Here is a 23,852-nt window from a genome sequence, read left to right on the forward strand (position 1 = left end):
GGATGCTCCAATGAAGTTTCTTTATATGAAAGATCCTATCTTTTTTCCGATGAGGAATCACCTCCCAGAATATTTTACACCCATTAAGTTACACCCTGTATTTTGAGAGTTTGATGAAACTTCATTTCAATATTGTGTTCGTCTGTAAATTCAGCAAAAGAGCTCTTCTGATCAGTGGACTTGTAAATTAAGTTCATATTCAGTCATGGAGTTTCATTCATTTCGAAATTGTTGAAATGAACTAATTACAAATTCATTTGCATATAAAATACAGTCTTTCAGTAAAATTGAAATAATTACAGATTGAGATAATTACAGAGCTATCGCTTGAAACAACCCCCTAAATTGGGTAACTATTCCATTTCTCAAATGAATATATTGAAATTCACTTTGAATATTGGGTAACGAATTATGATGCGTTATATAAAGTCGAATAAATTATTCGCAGATTTTCATTCGAATGCAGTGGAATCTAAGAGCTCCTCTTCTTCAACTAACTCAACCAGTGCATGCGGTGGTAACACCGATAGTTCCGATACCGATAGGGAAGATGGTTGTACTGGTTCACCTCGCATGCAGAGGAGAAGGAAGAAAAAGCACAAACATTACACAAGCTCTTCTCAGGCTCATCATGACAGACAATCATATCAAAGGTCGGACCAAGAACCTGAACATGAAGATTTGTCATATGTTGACACATTACCTGAGGTAGGTGGATATAGAGAGTATTTTTTAATAACATGCTATCATTGAAAGAGCTTATTTTGGTATTCATTTCAATGAAACTAATATATGTGAATGTATGTCCTAAAAGTCTCAACTTTTGACCTGCAGGTGCTGAAGTTTGAAGAAATAATTTTTCCATATGTATGTTGAATTGTCCCTACTATAAACATGTGATGTTTCTTGAGATTATTAAATTTATTATTATTTCTTTAATGACTTTGATATGATCAAAGACATTTTTGTGAAACATATCATTTCAAAATAATACTTCTGTTCCTTAAAATAATAGTAATAACTTTTTATTTTCCCAAGTAACATACATATTTATGATAAAAAAGAAATTTATTCAAAACTGAAAAAAAAACTAATTAAGAAGAAAAGGAACAATGAATTCAAATAAAACTCTATTGTGAGATTTTGACTGAATATTTGACAAAACCGCAACACATGTTTCACTAAACAGAATGACTATGCACGCCTGAGAAAGTTCTGAGAGAGTTCCGTGAAACTCTCACAAAAAAGTGTTAGGTACTTCAACACAAGGATTTTTCATCAAGTGTCGGTCAATTCCATCATAATTATCAATATTATTCACATAAACAGGGACAGCAGAAAGAGAACAAATTTTTGATAGCTAATTAACCAATGTTGCCAATCATCATCACTGAAGGATATGGTAACAATGTTGAATTAGAAAAAATATTTGTATTCGATGTAAAAATTATATGAGAAGCTTCGTTACTGAAATTGATAAAACACCATAATTATGTGATATTCGATGGAAAATTATTTTTGATATGAGAATTTTCATCTAATAACAAAAAAAGTACTGAATTTCAGTTGAATGATTGGAAACAGTATGTTTCTCATTCGTCTGATTGAGAAACAACCTCATCGCAGTGATATTTAGAATTATAGTTTTATCAAAGGTAATCTGGTGTCCTGTCTTATCAACTTGCTCACTCAAGGCACATCTTCATGTAGCTAGTCTGTAGTCGCCCTTATGTGGAGTAATACGATCCCCAATACTTTTTCTATCTTTTTAATTTTCGTTGAATATATAAACGTGTCATGATACTGCTGAGTCATGATCCTCGAATATGCCTCTGAACTTGATTTCAGCAAATTCGTTTGGTGGAAGTCACATCAAACATATGGGGCACAAAGTTCAAAATACATGGCCTAGCCTCTTCAGTGCCAGCCAATCTCGGACAAGTGACGTACAAAACTTCTCTTCTACATCTTCAGCCCCGTCAAATGACTCTGGTCATGACAGAACTGAGCGATGACTTCCCTGTACTGCCAGATCCCAATTTCAACCCGAACTTGTTTTCTGAAGACGAAGAGGAAGTGGCCGCCTTGGAAGACAAAGCAGGACTAGCAAGAGTACCTATAGAAGACTGCCCACCCATAGCGCCTATAGTATCTTCTAGAGGAACTGTTCTCAACAAGCAGAAAGGCTCCTCCCATCTCTTACCAGAGAATGGGTTGAAGCGATCTGGTGAGTTTCATAATTTTTTTCATTTGAATATTAGCTGGCCGATGGGATTGTATATGAATATAGGCCGTTTTTTTACTGATACCACTATTGCTATTTCGGAAACGATAGGTTCTGCAAGAACGGGTAAATGGAACAAACGTTTCCTTTTTATAGATGCAAGATAAAGGTGTTCTCAGATCACCAGATGTGTTCTCAGAACTAATAAATCGTAGAAAATGTACATCATAACGGAATGCCTCACGTTACGTTTTATAAGTTACCGTCTCTAGAAATAGTGTGCTTGTGGCAGTTCTCTGATATTTCAAATCCTCTATATTTTTAAATTTTGTTCTGAGTACTTCATCTTTAATGATGCCCCACAATGGAAAATCCAGAAGACAATAGTCCGGTGAACGTAGTGGAATTCAATAGGACCATTATTTCCTATTCATCTTCCTGGCATAGTTGAATCTAGAAAATCTCTCCACATTCTCCTGCGATGTAGTGGAGCTGCGTAGTGTTGGAAATGCTTATATTTTCTTATTATGCTAAGTGGCAAATTATCTAGAAACTCACCTAATCTTAACTAAAATGCCGATTTCATTATCGCAACCACATTCCGTAACCGTACATTTTCTTTTTGACGGTTTTTCAAAGGATCAATAATTTCGTAAATTATATCCGATACGTTGAAAATATCTATGATTAGGTAGTCATCGTTCAGGATACGATTCCTGATACATTGCCAGCGATTTGGTAGCATTTCTCAAACATCTCGAATAAACAAAAAGCATATCCACTTTTTCGTCATTGGCAAAATCAATTTTTTTCTTTCAAAATCGCTATCCAAATCGAATAACTGTTTTGTGTTTTATTATTAACTTGACATCCATATTGATGTATTTTATGGCTAACTTCTAAAAAATTAATTTTCCTTTATTATGTTGCTCCTGAATATCATCTATAGCTTTTTCGATACAGTACTTTTATTAGTTAATTCTTGTTGATTTTATGAACAGACATTTGAGTAGTTACAAATTTTCAAGAGACATTTGGAAATTATGAACGGTCGTTTCTCTTTTTAAAGACAACCCTGACGGAAATCTATTTGGATTGCAGTGAATATATATATTTAGGATCTCAATGAACGACATCATCGATGGGAGAACTCTGTTGATTGATTGTTGATTGATGATGGATTTCAATGAACGGAACGTCGCATTGAAAAATGGGTTATACCAGATTTTGAAAAACATGAAATGAAGCAAAAAGTTTCTCTGTCATTTCTTGATATTATTGAAAATGGAGGCGGTAGAGCAAAAAAATAAAATCTGTCATTTTCAGTTTTTCGCAAATATCTCAAAAACCGTTGTTGATTTTATCGATCTGAGAATACCATTATGTTGCATTTTTAAAAAATACACTTCTGTTTCATTAAACCGTTCTTCTAAGACCTACCGTTTCCGATATATCAACAGTGATATCAGCTAAAAAAAAACGGCTTATATACTTTGAATAAAATCTAAATATATTTTCCCTTAGAAAAAGTCCGAAAAGTATTTCAAAAAAATTAATAGTTCACATACTGATCTCTGCAAGGAGAATGTGGTGAAATTGACTGTGATATATGAGGAGATTGCTATGATATTATCAAAAACTTTCTTACTAGCTATTCATTCAGATTTCAAATATTCTTGCATAATATGGAAAATGTAGATCATTACCGGTTTTCTGAATGATTATCAAACCATTCCAAAATTTCTCCTGATACCAACGTCAAAAAATTTTTCATCATTACGGAATTGCCATTGGGCAAATGATGATTGTCTGGAATGCGAAAATGAAAAGGCATCACTAGGCTCTTTGGGTGTTTCAACTAATTCCACACTGTTTAGACACACTTCATTTTTATCGAAGAGCAACGAACTTAATTATGTGACATGTTATGATCTACTACTCCCAAAAAATCAGTAACTCAGTGAATATAGTTATGAATATATGATGATATAATTTGCCCTGAATTATTTGAAATGGTTGTACTTGAAAAACATGATAGAAAGTTAAAAGAGTTCAGACGAAGTTTTCATCATTGGGCTGCTCAAGCGGAAATTATACGCTATGACCTTTTTTGATTTAAAATTCATATCTCAACATTGGAGCAGGCGAATTTCAAGAGTTTCTGATTCAGAATTGAATTTCCTACAACTTCAGTATTATGATATTTGTCAATCATCGCAACTATTGGAAGCTGTCACTTTTTTAATGAAGTTTGTTAAAATTACCTATCTTTGACGGACGATTGTGGCTGAACGGCTGAACGGTGGCTGAACGGCATAGTTTCAAAGGCTTTTAGACCCGGAATGGTCTTTTCTATAGGATGGCGTACCTTTTGAGTTGATCGCAAAAAACGGGAACAAGTGTGAGCTTTCAACAATTTTTAGGCTCTTGAATATGAAGTACAACCTAGAAACCACCGCAAACTCATTTACCCGTTATACAGAACTCCCAAGAGGGATTGGAAGGAGTTTTAGCTCCCGAGTAATTTTTAGGGGCTAGAGCATATTTTTTCACTAACTTTCCTATGTTATAGGTATTGAAAAATATGTGAGCTACTGTGGAAAACTCAATTTTTCACTGTCAAAGTGATATCATTCCTCTAGATGGTATATCTGAAGAGTGATTAGGAAAACAGATCATTGAATATGATAGAAAAGAATGAAAGTTATTTTCGAGTGTTAGATTTTTCAAAGTATTTTGCGTGGAACGGCACTATAAATATTGAAATATCAATATGAAAACGATGGATGATGAAATAATATTCAATCATCAACATTGCGATATTGAAATTTCTTCTTTAGAAAATACTTTTGGAAACTGCCATAAATATGTTGAAATATCTCCTGTTAGTACCTTTCTGAATGTAATTTTCTGAATAATTTCTGTTATGTTCTGAATATTTTATGTTATTTCCAGAAACTTCGAATACATCCCCCACGAAGTCATCGCCTTACGAAGATAACAAGTCACATGTAGAAATAAGTAAATTATTTAGTGTTAGTAACGATATCCGTCCTCAAGCCTCCTGTAGCACAAATATTGCTGCACAACTGAACTTGCGTCCTAATAGTTCACAAAATACCAGTTTCATCGGTCAGTTCATCCAAAACGGTGGTCAAAATACGGGAAGCCAGCGTCATGCCATTTCTCCGCTTTGTTGTGAGGTAAGTCTGTTGGAAAAATATATACAGTGTGACCCACGTATGATGAAGACACTTCTGCACTGTTTGGAATCTTTAGCGTAGTAATGAATATTACAGGAGTTTTTATTTCAAGACGAAACCGTTATTTTAACACCTTGACACGTGTTTTGATCACCAAGTGATCATCTTCAAAAGGAAGATTAAACTCAGTTTAAATCTTCCTGTTGAAGATGATCAGTTGGTGATCGAAACACGTGTCGAGGTGTTGAAATAACGGTTTTGTGTTGGGAAAAATCTCCAGTAATATTGTAATATTCACTAGAATTGATAATAAATTTTATTGCTATGGATTGAAGCTAAACGTATACAAATTTTTGGTCTATGTGAATTCTTTATAGATTTCTGAAAATGCAATTTGGTTCTTTTTAAGAAATGCTGTTCTACACATTTTCAGTATATTAGTATGAAATGATCATTTCTTCATATTTTTCCATTACACATTTCCTAATGATGCATATAATATGCATATATATAGGATCAATCCTTTTCTTTAGCGTAAGGATATGATTTGGAAATGAAAGTAGTGTTGGAGTGATATGAAAGTGTAATATTTTGAATTGATATGATATACAGTGTCATTCCCAAATTATGCACCATATGGGAAACTTCTTTATTAAGGGATTTTCGACAAAAAGTCAATCGTGATAAACGCTTGTGCATCTCTTGAAACTGAATATGCACTAACAAAATACAATAAAACACACGTAATATACAAGGAGCTTTCAAATATTTGATTTTGAGACAAGAGTAAAGTACTTTCATTTTGAAAAATCTCGGGAAATGTTATTTATAAAAGTTGTTCAGCATTGAAAATTACATCTAGATTTGAAGTCATGACTATCTTGGTGAAGTTTCATTTTTTTAATCATTTTTTCAAAATGGGGACTAGGAAAAAAATTGCTAAAACGATAAATAGACAGCATCCTGTATATGGCGGTTTATTTCGAAAGCCTGTAATATTACGAATTACACAACTATGGTGTTAACCGCGGTCAATTATTTTGAAAAGTGAAATAATTTTCAAAGTTTTTGGTGCAAAGTTATTTTTATTTTTGTTAACACCGAAAATTACTCAAAACTATACAGTATTGTAACAAGAATTTGATAATCAATAATATCAAATCACAAAACATCAAAATAAAATAAGTATTTTGGAACAAACTCATTGATTTTCTGGAGATTATTCTGGGGGATTATTTCGGACAAGAAAATCTCCAGAAAATCAATGAGTTTGTTCAGAAATACCTATTTTATTTTGATGTTATCAAATCAAATCACATCAATTTTATTTCTTCACGACAATATAATATTGTATAAGAACAGTCAGGTAGATAAGATACAAGACATATATAGCTAAATATGTATAGTAAAGAGTCAGGTTAAAAATGATATATAAAGAGTATATATTCAGTATATAAAAATATAAGTGAATATAAATTATCACACATAAGATGACTAATCAGGTACATGGTTGGTTAGTTGTTTGGAAGTATTCATTCATGGAGTATAAACATTTTTCAACTAAATAAAGTTTTAAATATTTTTTGAATGTATTCTCATGTTCCAGACCTTTGAGGGTATCAGGTAATTTATTGAAAAATTTCACTCCGATTCTACTTGGAGCTTTATATGTAACATCAACCCTGGACAGTGGCAGTCGCAGATCATTGTTACGATGGGTGTTATAAGAGTGGAAGTCTCCATTGCATAAAAAAGAATGCTTATTTTTGAAAACGAATACACAAATTTCAAACACATACAGACCCGTACAGGTGGAAATGTCATTTTTTAAGAGATTACGACATGAATAGTCACTTTTGACATCAGCTATACATCTTATGATTTTTTTTTTGAAAAATTAAAAACTTTCTGCGAGTGAGAAGAGTCTCCCCACAAACACGTTCCATACCTGAGCCGGCCTTTCACTTGTGCATAATACAAATTTATCAGTTGCTGTGGAGTCAATACGTGTTTGAGATTTTTAAACATATAGAAGATCCATGAGAGCTTAGAGCACAAAAACTGACAGTGTTCTTTCCAGTCCAAGCGTGAATCAATGAAAATACCGAAAAATTTACAGTCTTCATGGACGGATAATTGGGTGTTATTCAGGAATATATCTAATTTTTCATGTTCCTTCTTTTTTGGGTGGAACAGTATTGAATTTGTTTTTAAAGCGTTGAAATACAGACGAATTTCATTAAACCAAGCAACTAGTTGTTTTAAGGTAGATTCACAAGTTTCTTTCAAGGTATCGAGATTTTTGTGAGATATAAGTAAAGAGGTATCATCGGCATAAATTATAAGTCCAACGTTTGGAAGCGATATCGTTATTTCATTATTGTATAAAATGAAGAGAACCGGACCTAAGACATAGCCCTGCGGAACACTCATATCAATTCGAACCTCAGAAGATTTGATGTTCTGAAGCGAGTTGTTACTAAAATATTTCAAACTGTGAAACTGTGAACGGTATTTAATGAAAGACTCAATCTAACTGGGAAAAACACCTCTAATACCATAATTGTATAACTTCGATGTGAGAATATCAACCCAGGTCACAGAAAATGCCGTAAGGAATCAATGCTGTCTACTAGATCGTTGAAATCGTTCGTTCGAACTGACGAAGCCTGACTGACGGGCCCTGATGAAGATTTATTTTTGAGCTTGTTCCTCAATAAAACTAACAGTTCATTCGGCAAGTACGGCCTCAAGAAAAAAGTATGAGTTTGAATTTCATGCGTTACGTTAGTTATATTAGGAACAGAGAGTTTATTTCTGAGTTCCAGTGGAGCATTTTTGAAAACATTTTTGAAAAAGTTGGATACAATGTCCGATCTTCCACTCTCTCATGATTGTGACAAATTATGATATTTTTTTGTTCATTTTTATGTCTATTATTCTATTCAGATATTAATTTCCGGCAGTTTTACCAGGATTGTCAGAATTAGTGATATTGTTTTGATATTATACTTTTTTTCCGCTCCAAAAGCAGAAAATGACGTTTTTTTTTATTCACCATAGACATCTGCTAACTCGGGATACTCATTTTAAAATATATGTGATTTGATATTATTGAATATCAAGTTCTCGTTACGATACTGTATAATTTTGTGTAATTTTCGGTGTTGAAAAAAATAAAAATAACTGCATCAAAAACTTGGAAAATTATTTTACTCTTCAAAAAAATTGACCGTGGTTAACACCATAGTTGTGAAATTCGTAATATAGGCTTTTTAAATAAACCGTCGTATACAGGATGATGTCTATTTATCGTTTTAGCAAATTTCTTTTCGTACTCCCGATGTCAAAAAATTGGTAAAAAATTAAACTCCACTTAGATGGCCATTACTTCAAATATAGATGTATTTTTGATGGTTAACAACTTTTTTGAATAACATTTCCCGAGATTTTCCAAAATAAGAGGACTTTACTCCCGTCTCAAAATCAAATATTTGAAGGCTCCTCGTATATTACATGTATTACATGTATTTTATTGATGCATGTTCAGTTTTAGGATATGCACAAACTTTTATCAAGAATAACTTTTTGTCGAAAAACCCTTAATAAATAAGTTTCCCATATGGTGCATACTCTGGGGATGACACTGTATGTGTTCCCACAAAATTAGCGCTAGTAGGCCGAATGGAACCTGACGTACCAGGTTCATGTTTCATTCGATCACTACACACTAGCCCGGATAGATTTACAATGCATCATTTCATTTTCCAGGTATCTGTACCTTCGCTACAATCACCTAAGAATGCTGTCGCTCCAAGTGATATAATTTTTGACCGACCACCGGCTTCTACATTGGTCTCCTATTCTGCCTGTGACTACCATACTGGAACCAATTTACAAGTCAAGTCTAATATAGTTGACTCAAAACATGAAAATTCAACGCCCACCATGGTCAATAGTGACTACTCCAAATCCATCTGCAACAAGAAAGTGGAAGAAAGTTTGGTAGAAATTAAGAAAACGAAATCGGTTTCTAATGAAGCTAAAGAATTGAGCTTCATCGGGGAAGATCCTTCTACTTCAGGACTGTCTACATCTCGAAGACTTCCTCCACCAACGACCTTCATGATCGAATCGATGGTTCGAAGTTGTAGTGTAGGTTAGTATGGAACCAAATGGAACCTCGAATTTTCATAGTTAATACAAAGTTCTTATGTGATAATTCTAGTTATGGTTATTGCTCACCAGATTCCTCAAAAATTCTTCATTGGAAGTAGCCATTGATGATTTTCTCTTGAATACATCAACATTAGTTTTCCAAGAAATCTTCTATCGTACATATGTAGTTTATTGACTACATATCCAATATAATGTTTTACTGCTTCATATGGTAGATTACGAGCTAGCAATGATCATATTCGCTGACAAAAATTTCTTTATCTGAATACACATGCCACTCGATATTAAATGAAAATAACTGCAGAACATGAAATTGTTAAAAAAATTGCTCAAAAAAATTTTCAATATATCATATCCTATTTTTATGATAAAATACCAGACGAATAAAAATAATAAAATCATTATATATCTTGAAAACGAACTAAGATTAGGATAAACGAAACTTACATAAAAAAATATGATCTTCTGAATGATCAAAATGTTGAATGTTCATACGAATTATAGAATACCTGTGTGAATTCTAGGTTCACAAATGTTATTTTCATTAGATAGTGCATAATTAATACGTGTAGAATTAACATTTGAATACCTAGTACTTTCAGCAACAAGTTGTTCAACACAGCATCATTGAATAATAACCAAATTTAATTCTTTGCTAAGAGAACTCAAGCATAAGCTGTCTCTAGGAAGGTAAAAGGAGCAGAATTCGACATATTAATGTTTGGTTATACAGGGTGTTTATTAAATATACAGCAAAAATTCAAGGGACTATTCCTTGGACTATTCTAAGGATATTTTGCCCTCTGATGATTTTTGCTAGGGCGCTTTGTTTCGAAAATACGTGCGAAAAAGAATTTAGACAATAAAAATTTATTACCAAAAATAACATGTGATGTTTATTAATCTACAAGAACTGTTGAAAATGACTACCACTCGCTCAGATTCAAAAATTAAGTCTTATCCTCATCGACTCCCGAACTCTTTCAAAAACACCAGGATTGTTTCCGATTGCGTTACACCCAGCAAATTGATTGTCTGTAACCATTTGCAGTAATCGGAATTGTAGGGAATTGTACGCTATACTTTTATTTAGGCCACGTTTAAAATTACCAAAATTGTTATTGTCATTTTTTTTTCACCCCGTATCTTCGAAACAAAGCTCCCTAGCAGAAATCATCAGAGGACAAAATATCCTTGAAATAGTCTAAGGAATAATATTATACAGGGTGTTTGATAAACGCCCTGTATAATGTGTCTGATATCTTGAATTGTTACAGATAGCTCATCATAAACTTGAAACAGTATTTAGAACTAGAAAGTTGTACACAGCAGAAGATTTCATCATTTGGTTATTCTTTGGAATCTGGAATATCGGATGAAGGGTAGGGAATCTTCTATAGGTACCTAATTTACAGAAAGTTTTCGACTGACAGCCCGCTTGATGATTCCTACAAGAATGTTACTCTTTTGCATTACTTGCTAGTATGGGATCCCAGTATAAAACGACTTTTACGGAGCTGGTTAATGGATGAAAAGTGGTTTATATCTAATTGAATATGTTAATAAATATATTTCAAATGGGTTGACTAAAAAATTTCACTCCAAGATATGATCAATTAACAATTAATTCTTTTTTAACATTTCACTGGTTTGGTTGATAGACAAATTCCATCCCAATCGAAAGTATGAAGCCGATAGAATAGGCAAACGTTAGGTTGACTAATTTTCTCCCGTCACAACTCTTGGGTAGACATGTATAAACAAGCAAATCGATACTAGTAACTTGCACTGGTCTGGTTAATGAATTAAAGATAAGTTAAAATACATATTATTTCAATACAAACACGGTGGTATAGGGTTGTATGCGAAAAATCAATCCTAAATTCAGGTTGCCGAGTTTTGAAAAGTAAAATATTGCTACGAGTGAATACGTCCGACAGAGAGGTCCCAGCGACCCATTCCGTACGATAGAAGAGGACATAGCATTGCATATTTGTGTAGTTCGTCCATTGAATGAAAGATAGTGCGCATGTTATTTGTCCGTGAAAATGAAAAGGATAGCAATAGACTCGTAAATGGTGTGCATCATTTTGGAGTAGCTTATCGCTATAGTAAGAAATGAAAAAACGTGCAACTATATATTGTTGTTAAAAATGGCCAAAAAGTATTTTTTGTTTAATTCGAATGATGGCGTAATTGATTTTAATGATGAAACTTCCAAAAACTGTTGATTTGAATAGTTCAATGAAAAAAATCCTCATTAATTATGTTATAAAAAAAAGAGATCAGATCATTTTCTTGTTTATTTTATCAATAGGTTTTTCGAATTAATTGAAAAAAGTTTATGTGTGTCGAAAATTAAAAAAATCATAGGGGAATTTTACAAACACTTACTTCATCATGAAAAAATATAGAAGATGTATGTAGGTATCAGCTAAGAAAATTTTTAAAATTCAGTCATTATGTACTTACGGTATTCTTAGCATAAAAATTATTGAAATCTTCTTACTTTTTATAACAAGTGGTGTGATGACCTACAAACAAGTGACGCACTGGTCAACTCAACAACATCGTATTCAAAATTTTTTATTTTACAAAAAGCTACCTTTAATGAACAGTTTTCAGAAGTTTCATCACAAACATCAATTAGACATCATCCGAATCACACAAAAAATACTTTTTGGCCATTTTTAACAACAGTAAATAATATCACGTTTTTTCATTTCTTACTATAGCGACGAACTACTCCAAAATGATGCACACCATTTACGAATATATCGCTATCCTTTTCATTTTCACGGACAAATATAGCATGCGCACTCTCTTTCACTCAATGGACGATCTATACGAAGCTGCAATGCTGGGACCTCTCGTCGCACTGATTTTTCGCATACAACCGTATTCCATGAAACAATATTTAGTTTTACTTGACTTTATGTCTCTAATCAGACCTGTGCAAGTTACTAGTATCGATTTACCTGTTTATACCTGCCTACCCAAGAGTTGTGATGGGAAAAAATTCGTCAACCTAACGTTTGCATATTCTACAGGTTTCATACTTTCGATTGGTATGGAATTTCTCTATCAACCAAACCTGTGAAATGTTTAAAAAAAATTGTAAATGATTATATTCTGGACTGAAATTTTCTAGTCAACCCACCTGCAATATATTCATTAACATATATAATTTGATATGAAATACGTTCATCCATTAACCAGCTCGGGGAAGATTATTTTTTACTGGGATCTTAGACTAAGAACAAAACCACAGAAAAATGGATGCTATTGTGATGACGGTTTTAGTGTCAATTAGGTATCTGAAAATTATGCGATTCGAAATATCCGAAACAGTGATGCCAAGGAATTGACAGCTTTCCGCTTTCTGCTTCGATAAGTCTGTTGGGGGTTAAAATGGACACCAATGTGTCTTGGCACAATCATGTCACTGGAATTGCAAAGGCCTCTTCTCAAAAACTTGGAACACTGTTCCGAACCAGAAAACTGTATACACATCAGCAACTTTTGATGGTTTATACAGCTCAGATCAGACCTTTCGAGTATTGTTCTTATGTTTGGAGCTCTGCCCCCAAACAAACCCTGAAGTTGCTGGATTCCATCCAGAAAAGAGCCATTCGCCTGATTGGAGACGCAAACATCACGTGCAACCTTGATAGCCTGGAACATCGAAGAAGGGTTGGAGATTTGTCTCTCTTCTATAGATATTTTTACGGGAAGTGTTCAAGTGACTTGACCCATTTGATTCCACCAAGAGAGACACATATCAGAAATACGCGACGGACTGTTTCTGCTCATCGTTTTGAGGTTCGATCCAGTACACCTCGAACTTGACTTTTTGAGAACCATTTCATCTGGAGAACTGCGTTTATGTGGAATAAACTTCCTGAGAACGTTTTTGCAAATGAATTTGGTAATTCAAATCCAATGTGAATCGCTACTTTCGCACAGACACCGCTCTGAGAGTGCCTTAAAAATTTTCCTATAATGCTTGTGTTTTGTCTTTATAAATAAAAACGAAAATGTTTGAAAACATTTTCTAACTTTTCTGAAAAGCTTTGGTCTGTAAAAAATTGTCATGAATAGTAATGGTGGAAATTATAAGGCCTTTGAACCCATGAAATCATAATAAAACTCAAATTGACGCAAATAAATAGGTGGAAAGAACTTCGTGCATTTCAACGTGGTGTATTGATTGAGAGAATTATTTCTGCAAATAGAAAATCATGAAGAGTTCTGAATATTGAAACATTTTTTTTTTCGTTTCTTTGCAAATGGGAAAAATGTTCACTATATACTATGTTGTGAAGTTATTAATGTCCTAACTGATGAAACCATGAGTTTCATTATAATATTGTGCGATTTTTGTTGTCTCAGTGGTGATGTATTTTAAATAATTAATTTTTTTAACAGGTTTTTTAGACAACATGGAAGCTCAGCTCGTCCCGAGCGATGCTTCATTACTGATGCTGCGTAAAGACATTCCGAAACGATTAGTATTGGTAGACAAGAAAGCTAAGTCGCGAAGGCAAACTCGATCCTCTTCAAAACAATTAGAGCATCTTCCAAAAAATGGCGATATAAATCCTAAACTGAAAAGTTATGGGAAATCTAAGAGTCTGGATTCTAGTGACATTTTCCCAAATAGCGATACCAATGCTAATGCGTTCAGAAGAACAGAAAGAGTCATTCCAGAAATAGAAACAATCGAAAACTCTGTTTCTCAAAATAATTCACCGACGATACAAGAAGAGAATAATAAGAACAGCAAAAGGAAAACTAGAAGAGAATTCTTCTCTTCTCCATTATTGAGGAGAAAAAAACCCGACAACACTGCCAATGATAAAGGAAGAAGCAGAAATAATCAGAAAAAAATGAATGCCAATCAGCAGAACGCGAGTAATGCTGAGAAAAATGGTGTTGCGATTCATACCCAAGCATTGGCAAATTTGGAAAAACTCATCACAAGGCTTAGAGAGGATGATAATAAGTCAACTCCTTGTTCTTCTCCAAAATTGCCAAGAAGTTCTCCTGCCTCTCCCGCACCTAGCAAGAAAGGTAAGAATCACTTGTGTTTTGGTAGTTCCAATATTATATTTACATTTATCTAGAGGTATGCCATATGTTAGGTTTCTGAACTTAGCGATAGTTATCAGAGTTTCAATCGAGCATAGTTAGACTTTCCTGATTACTTCACTTTGACCTACTCAGTCATTTATTTCATCGGTGTACAAATCCACTCTAGAAATAACATTAGTTTTCTCCATCACCTGAAGACGCCAATTCTGATGGTGAAACGCGCGTCGAGAAGAGTATTGCAGATCTGGCTGATGATTGAGAAAAGTACTTGGTTTTGATTTGAAATTAGTAATGAAATCAGCACATGGTGGCCTAGTGGTTCGTCACTTCTCACTTTCACTTATAGGCTTTGGTTATTTTATATGCCACACAAAATACAGTTCGGTATCTTGATTTCCAAACAACGAATGTCAGTAGATTTTTTCCTTTTTTTGAATTTAATATTCAAATTTTTTCTTTATGAAAATACCTACACTACCACCTCGCCGATTTCCACTTGAGAATACTGACGAAAATCCTTCGAAATTGTAGCAAGCAAGTCTTGTCTCATGCTGTATGTCCCGTTCCAAAATGTGTATCATATTTTGAATTTGAGTATTCACAATTTATACATTTCACTTCATTTTTCATGTATTCTCAGAATGACTTCCTCCACAGCGCGGGCATATGAGATTTTTTCTGCATTTACTGGTGATATGATTGAATCTGGAGTGCTTGAAACACTAAGTAATATGATTGTATTTCAAAAACCATACAATTTTGCCAAGCAACAAACAATTCACTGTTGTTCTGCAAATATTTTTTCAAAAATTCTCGTTTACCTCTGCGACTACGGTAAATGTTTTAGACCTTCCAAATATTTTATATGGTGAATTCTAAATATATCAACCTCACCTACAATTGAATTCGATTTTTCAATTAAATTTTTGAGTTCTACTTCATTAATCTTTTTTTCTAGTAGCATTTCAACTGTCTAATTTTTCTGGTTTATGAGTTTTTAAAAATCAGTTTTATACTAATTTTCTAATATCTTGTTGACTACATTCTCTAGTTTTGAACAGTGTTCTTCATTTCTACATATAATTTTCAATCCATCATTATTTGTTGTTCCAATTTTATTAACATTTATTTTTAAATCCTATACATTTATATTTTATTCAAATCCATACTTGTTTCCATTAGGGATTGTGCGAATTTTGGTTTGATTATAAGAGTATGCTGATTGTTTTTTATTCATTTGGAAATTTATTAGCAACTACACTTGAATACATTGATTTCATTACGTTTTCTTTTGGTGCTTGTTGTATTGGAGAAACACAATTCACTTTTTCAATAATTTTATCTATACCCCTGAGAATACTATTTTTTTCACATTTCTGACAGGTCTAATAAATTCATTTGGTCAATTAAAAGGTTGTTGTTTTTTCACTGATATAATGATTTCCTTGTCGATTATAATTTTTTTCTATAAAGAATTTTCTACAAATTGATGGATGTAGCCGTTACTATGTGGTAGAAGATCATGATGAAAAGAGAAATGAAAATTTCTATGTTTTTTACCACTTTTATTTGTAACTAACGTTACTGCAGTTTCGTCCTATATGGACATTTTCAAACTTGAACAATAAACTAAGAATGATTCATGACATTCGTTAATATATACCATTCAGGTACTTGATTGAGTACCTAAATTTACAGTTCACAATGCGCATGTGCCAATTTAAAAACCGGAGAGTAAATTAAATCGATTTGGTCATTTAACAGGTTGCACCCGCAATGTTTATGCTTGTGAATTTCCAAGGTTACTAAATAATTAAGTTTGCAACCCTTCCTTGCATAGTGCAGAATTTCCGTATCGTTTAGATTCGGAAACTTGTGGTTGCATGCCAAGGAATGAAAACGTCGAATCATTTTTTCCCAGTCTGAAGGACCTTTCATGTTCAGCATACCGTTTTTGGAAATTTCATCCGCATTGTCCCACATATTCAGATTGTGGAACTGAAGAAAAAGATAATTATCGACTATCGTATCGACTATCGTGTTATGCAATTATAAACATATTCCATCGGATATTAGGTAATTAAAAGTAGAAATTAAACCCATGTTGTGAAATAAATCCGAATAAGCACTGTTTCTCAATACCAGAACTGCACTACTCATCTCGATGCGCGTTTCACGAACCAAGTTGGCGACTTCAGATTAAGATTACTTAGTCGGTGAAATGCATGTCGAGAAGAGTATTGCAATTATGGTGTTGAGAAACAGTATTCGTTTTGGATAAAAGATGAATATTGTGCAATAATGTTACTGTGCTGGAGTATCATGTTTCGGCTGTCGGACTCGACGAATGCCCTGTGTTTTGCAACATAATTTGCAATCAAAATAATAAAAATAATAAAAATCACAAGCACGCTAGAACTGCAGGTTTGGGTGCCGAGCGTGCTACAAAGCATCCATCCAATACTCCGAAAACTTTTCAGTTTAGTAAACTTCCACGACTTTTGTTATAATTATTAAAAAGACCCTGTATTGGGGACTCAAAATTTAGATGAGCGACCATTCATGAAACGTACTTTTTTCAATAGCCTTAGTCTTTCATAGAACTTTTCAGTTCCAAAATCTTTTGATTTTCACATGTATAGTACCCCCAAAACAATTGTGAAAATTGCTTGGAATTCCAAAGAAAGTTCTAGACGAGGGAATGCGATCGATACTGAGGCCGGGTTTAACTGAATGTTCATAAGGCAATTGTTGAAATTCTGGAAGCAGTATTATAACCTAGGCTTTCAAGGCCAGCGTCATGATTAGATATAACAAAATCCGGGCTGTTAGAGCGTGGCCAAAATAATCTCATAGTACCAGTACCGAACTTTTCATTTACTTCGGCGGCAGACATATTCAATGGTTTAGGCTTTGACTCAATTGTTGCTAAGACTTCGAGACACTACCACGTCCTGTGCATTCATCACTGAAGATGTTTTCCGTAGCATCAGATGAAACGTTTGGTACTACAAGTTCATTTCTACCATGATTCGGATTTTGTTTTCTCCAATTGTGGAAGTAGTGTTTGACAACTACGCGCAATTATAATTTTGTTTTATTTCTGGATATAATTTGCGAGAAATTTTATTGTGACTTTTTATTGTATAATTATGTTTCAGGAATGAGGCCACAGTCTGCATCTCCTATAAGGAGAAGATTATTGAATTCACCGTTATTGGGTAGAAGAAACAAGAAGAACAAAAACCAGGAAAGTTCTGATGATGAAGTTAATGCATCAGGAGATGAAATTTTCAATGGAATGAATTATAGAGATTTGGAAACTTTCCAGAAATCACAACTAAGACAAAAAGTAAGTTACTTATATGTATATTCGGTATGTCTGAGAATAGGTTTCAGTCTATTTTTCATATCCCTAAATGATAAGCATTGAAAAATACATATAACTCTCAATTTTCACTCTTGTATATCCAACCCCCTCTTTTCTAATAGCCTTGATCATAGAACAGTTACTCCTACCAGTACGGAGTAGGTATGAGAACGAAGTGAAAATAAATTGATATTATGAGTCTCTATAGATGTGCCAACTCATTTTAAACTTGTGCAATTTATAGTTATATTGGCTTTTTGAATAACTATTAATTAGTATCAAGGTCAAACAATGTCCGTTTGTGTCTTGGATTTGAGCAAACCTTGTTTTTCATACGGACAAATTATATGTAGCATGCTCTTTAGTGGGCAAACCATCAAGTTTGTTCATGTTAGCTGAATATGGACTAATGGGACTAATGGGCTAAGGAATTAGCATTATTCGTTAGAAATATTTGATATGGCAAAACAACCTTTGGTGGTCAACCGAACTGAATATCAGATTCTGAAAGAACGGATTGATCAAAAGCGACCGACACCTATCATGACGAACAGGATATGAAATTATTTGAAATCCCTGTTATTTTATATCATATTAGACAATGGAAGTCTGAACTAATGAGTTTCATGAAGAATACGATTTATATCAACATTTTTAACATGATTAACGGAAAAACAGATTTTAAACAGAACAGATTTTTTGTCAGAACAATTCATGCCAAATGAAGCAGTTTTTGTATTACTTAGTGAGATATTAAAACTGGATAATTCTTTACAAATTCTCACATCTTTGGAACAGTTGTGATTGGGTCAACTACTCCTCTTACATTCATCTCAGCTTTGAAGAATTACATATTAATCAGATATTGATACTTTGTCTGAATTAATCATTTCTAACCATGTCAATTACAATTTTTGTTATTCACGGATAGATTAAAAAAGATAGTATCTATTATTTTTCACTGAAATAAACTTCAATGAGACTAATGAAGTTTAGGCAAAAGTTTTTCAAGAATGTTTTGGTGAGAAAATTAACCTTTGAGTGTTAAATATAAAAATCAAATCAATATTTTGGGAACATTTGTTGCAGTGCCTCAAGCGCTTTGAGAATAGTGGTAGAACAGACGTAGGTACATATCACACGCAACTGTAAACATCACATACACATCCCTATAAAATACAGCGCTACAGATGATTCTGATTTTTAGTTCTACTTTGTCTGAAGTACTATGAGCAGAATATCTTGCCAAATAACTTCGATATTGATTTAATCATAAAATTATTAAATTATAATTGTCGCTAAATGTACAAAAATTTATAAAAGAAAAACTGTATCGTTCCTAATATACCTAATAGAATTGAGGCTTTCAGATACATCTGAATACATACAAATGAATTGAAAAATGAACTGAATAGAAAAAAGGGATAATCTTATGATTCGATGTTCATATGGAAGTAGTTATTTCGAAAGTGGAAGTAATTGTTTCTAAGGGAATTTTTCTTCCATTTTATATCCGAAAGTAACTTCTATGCGTCATCTACACATATTTGTGGAGAGTTTATTGAACTTGATACATCCCTTCTTTCTTTCGATGATTTTACAGATTTTTTGTTTGAAGATGAAGTTTTTTTCTAGAAATACGAGTTTATACTCTTTATTTTCAGCTCAAAAGAGGCAAAATAGAGCCAAATGGGAGCAGCTGCAATAATTCAGTGATTCAACAGAGAAGAGAGTTTGTTATGCACAATAAAGCACCAATGTGGAATGAAAATAATCAGGTGTACCAACTAGATTTTGGTGGGAGAGTAACTCAAGAATCGGCAAAAAATTTTCAAATCGAATTTCGAGGCAAGCAGGTTTGTGGAATGTTCTAATATTGATGTTTTGTCGAATAAAAATTATAGTTTTCATTGATGGAATAACCCTTCCAAAACTATCACAAAAAACTTAAATCTGATTCCTGAAATTTTCATCGTTCCAGTATGATGATGTGTAGCTTACCAATATAATTATTATAATGATAATAATCTAAAATCTATCCAAAACACTCTATTATGATGTTTGGACTGATTATTGGAGCCCAATGAATATTTAACGAACGGTGTGAGGAATTGTGATTGATTGAATGTGTCGAAAATATCAATAATATGATAGATAAGGTCAAAAAAAGTGTTTGGAGATTTGAAATAAAAAATATCGAGGGTCAAAATATTCGAAAGAGCTGACAAAATGGTACCCAAAATGAAAAAATCATGTCAACATTACTTCGCGAAAAAAAATTATTTTAATTTGAAATTGACCTGTATCAATAAACAGTAAATGTACTGCCAATAATATACAGACAAACAAAAATGAAAAGGAATGATTAAAATATTAAGAAAAGATTTCAAACCAAGGTACTTCAAGTTTCGATTGTTGATATCAGCAATCATCTTCGGGTGACAAATTTTAAATCGGTTGACAAGTTCTTAGACAATGGACCTATAACAATAAAAATAATATCAGCAAGATTGAAACTCAATATTAATGAATATATATACTGTGGCAAAACTAATTCATTCAAATAATATAGACAAAACATTCCGAACAGATGGTTCTAAGAATCAAAATTCATACTCCCATTAGTGCATTTTGGTTCGTATGAAAGGGCCTACACGAGTTCCGTCCGGTGATCAGTAAGTAGGTACAACGAGTTCTGTTCCGGGTCCTTTAATGGGACCTTCGAGTTTTCTTCTTTTTTGTTTTACAGAGTGAGGAATATCGAAATATCTAAAATAGTAGTCATATTCTTTCCATCAAAGTAAAAACACTTGTGAATATTTCTAATAAGTGATACATCTAATAATGATTGGCACTTCAATTCGTTCCAATTTCATTAATATAAACCTTACATTCCTGAACCTTGAAAATAGCGAATACATTATTCAAATATCGTATTTCACTCCATGGAAAAAATATAGGTTGTTTCAAAAGTTTTATCCGTTTTCATGAGTCTATTTTGAACTATAATTTGTCAAAGAATACTCATTCAATTCAAATGAAATAAGCGACACAAGTCGATTAATTCTGTCAGCATAATAATTCGTGCGATGAAGTCGGCGAAAGCCGTTCATGCCTAGTCCTGATTGGCGAAGTGTTCGAAAAGATGGTAGTCGGTTGGCGAGAGGTCTGGGGAGGTGGGTGGCTGAGGCAGAACTTACACGCTCAATTCGTTCAATTTTTGAATGGTGATTTGTGAAATGTACGAACAAGTGTTGTCGTGGAGCAGGATCGGACCTCTTCTGTTGATCTTACACCCAGTTCTTTCGACATTCCACGCACTGTTTGGGATAGTCAGGGACCTTAAATCCTAGTTCTGGATTACTGTAGTTTGACCAGTCCGAGGCTCATATTAGACGCTTTAATACCCGGAATGAAATTTTGCAAACCAACGTCGAGCAGTACGTTCATCAACACTATCATCGACAGCGCTTTGGCTCAGTTTGAATTCGTGGAGGAAAATTGTTCAAAAATCGCTCAACGACATCATATATTAATCAGCTGAATACAGATACACATGACATTGAAACGGACAAAACTTTTGGGACTCATTCTTGATAGGTACAATTTGAAACCCCTGATCTGAAGTGAATATATTGAAAACGCTTTTTCTACACCAGAACTATCACCTGATAATGCTACTTTTGTTAGCGAAACACGCGTCGAAAAACAGTATGTTTGTTCTGGTGTAGGAGAAGTATTTTCAATAAAAACAAATCCTTTTGTATCAATTCAGATGTGCTACTCATGAACAGATCAGACAGGAAGGGATTCATTGAATGGTTTATCGCAGTGCTTTCGTTTTGTCTATTGTAATCAAAGAATATTATATTTCGTGTGGTTTGATATTCTGTGGTTGAGAGACTTGTTAAACTGAAACCAAATCTGTTCCATGCAGATCAAATTTCATTTGAATTGTCTGCAAATCTCTTTGTATTATAAATATGTAGTTCGTTCGCTTCTCATAGTTCTTATCATTTCTTTTCAGGTGATGCAGTTTGGTCGAATTGATGGAAATGCCTATACTCTAGATTTTCAGTATCCATTTTCGGCCCTTCAAGCATTTGCAGTGGCTTTAGCAAACGTTACACAAAGACTTAAATAAATCAATTTTGTTTTGAATGTGCCAATTTTCGAAATATTCAGTCTAATGTTATATTGTGTTTGATAATGAATTATTTCCATGAGATGAAATTTATATATATTTTATACATGTTTTAGAAGATACGTTAATTTTTTGAGGATCGTGCTATAATTTTTAATTGATATCTCTATTGTATTTGAATGTTACCATTATTGGTTATGAATAAATGGGGTTTCATATCGGTCGATTATTTATTGCTCAAGAAAATATTGGAAATGTCATTTTTTCTGATCACCTCTTAGAACTACTTATTTACCAAGTCACGTACGTGAACTTAGTAACAAATTTATTCGTTTTGGAATTGTGAATTGTTGAAATTGTTAAAACTATATACTCAGCAGAAAATGAAAAAATGACTGAGATTGATTGATATTCAAATGAGTGGAATTATTTGAAGAAAAAATGAGAATCATCAAATTTGTATTTCGTGTATAAAATGAAAGGAAGTTCTGAAAATGTTTACAGCGTTCTGAAATCTGACTATGACATAAGATTGAGATATTCAGTATAAAGTATAGAGGCGCTTGACTTGACAGAAAATCTGGGGTTACTGTCCTTACACTTCATCCTTATATTTGAGCAAGGATGCAGCCCTTGAGTGTGGGAGTTTTCAGTCCGCCTAAGATTTATTACCGCAATGCTACGAATTCTCGTTGATGTGTCATCCAGGATATCTAGGTACCACATACGATGTTGAAGAGATGATTAAAATAGCTTTTAAAAAATCAATAACCATTTTCCATATAACTAAAGCCTTCCAGAAAACCGGAATATGCCCTTCTGATAGGGATATTTTCTCCAGTGATGATCTCCAGTCTAATATTGGCGCAGTTAATATATCACACGATGATACTGTTGCTGGACCATCCAATTGCAACAGTAATTCTGTATCGCCGAAACAATTCAGAGCACCACTGAAAGACAAACCTAGAACCAACAAAAAAAAAACAAGAAAGTTGGGAGAAAGCATCAAAGACACCGATACTCCAGAAGAAAGACGCAGATAGCAACGGTCAAAGGAGCAACTGAAAGTAGAAAAGAACCCAAAGAAATAAAGTGAAGCGCTAAGGTTTACAAAGTGATTCTGAAGAAGCTATGTTGAAAATGTATTGTGTCAAGTTCTGACAATAACAATGTCTGATTTGAAGAAGATGAAATGAACGTCGAAGAAAATGTGTTTCTAAACTGCGAAGGTTTGGGACACCTTGAATCATAATGTTACGTTTTTCCCCCGTGGGTGGGCTACACTGAATAATCAAATTTAACTTTATTTCACTTCAAATACAACAAACAGTTCAACTAAAAATTCCAACTATTATTATAATGTCTATCGCCTTACTAGATCACTTCGCGTACCACAGTGTAACGTCAAAGTTTACCGAATACTATAAGTTGGTTCACTCCAAGGAATTCGTTTGTCGGTACGGCTCAGGATTGCATTTTTTGCGATTTCCATAAATCATATCGCCGACAAACGATGTCTGGAAGCCGCCGGCCGCATGACAGTTATACGAGGGCAGTTCCTATTCGCGATATCTACAGGGGACGTTCCGAAGTTGAAACTTCGCTTGCTCGGTTGTATCAGACAGATAAACAAAG

General features: G+C 33.5%; 1 protein-coding gene across 3 annotated transcripts in view; it reads left to right on the plus strand.

Annotated features, from left to right (window-relative positions):
- Positions 1–22,435, plus strand: part of Tusp (WD40 superfamily protein Tusp) — a 73,652-nt gene extending 51,217 nt beyond the window's left edge. For all 3 annotated transcript variants that reach the window (XM_074173003.1, XM_074173004.1, XM_074173002.1), the window contains 8 exons: positions 449–708; positions 1,849–2,227; positions 5,180–5,427; positions 9,199–9,586; positions 14,035–14,679; positions 17,862–18,052; positions 19,735–19,926; positions 22,098–22,435. In XM_074173003.1, coding sequence (XP_074029104.1) covers positions 449–708; positions 1,849–2,227; positions 5,180–5,427; positions 9,199–9,586; positions 14,035–14,679; positions 17,862–18,052; positions 19,735–19,926; positions 22,098–22,214 — 2,420 coding nt within the window. In that variant the 3' untranslated portion in view covers positions 22,215–22,435. The remainder of the gene's footprint in view (positions 1–448; positions 709–1,848; positions 2,228–5,179; positions 5,428–9,198; positions 9,587–14,034; positions 14,680–17,861; positions 18,053–19,734; positions 19,927–22,097) is intronic.
- Positions 22,436–23,852: the final 1,417 nt, after the last annotated feature.

Source organism: Leptinotarsa decemlineata, unplaced genomic scaffold (genome assembly GCF_025532065.1).
Source record: "Leptinotarsa decemlineata unplaced genomic scaffold, Ldec_3_MD MMD2_tig00000199_RagTag_RagTag, whole genome shotgun sequence".
NCBI classification, from domain to species: Eukaryota; Metazoa; Arthropoda; class Insecta; order Coleoptera; family Chrysomelidae; genus Leptinotarsa; species Leptinotarsa decemlineata.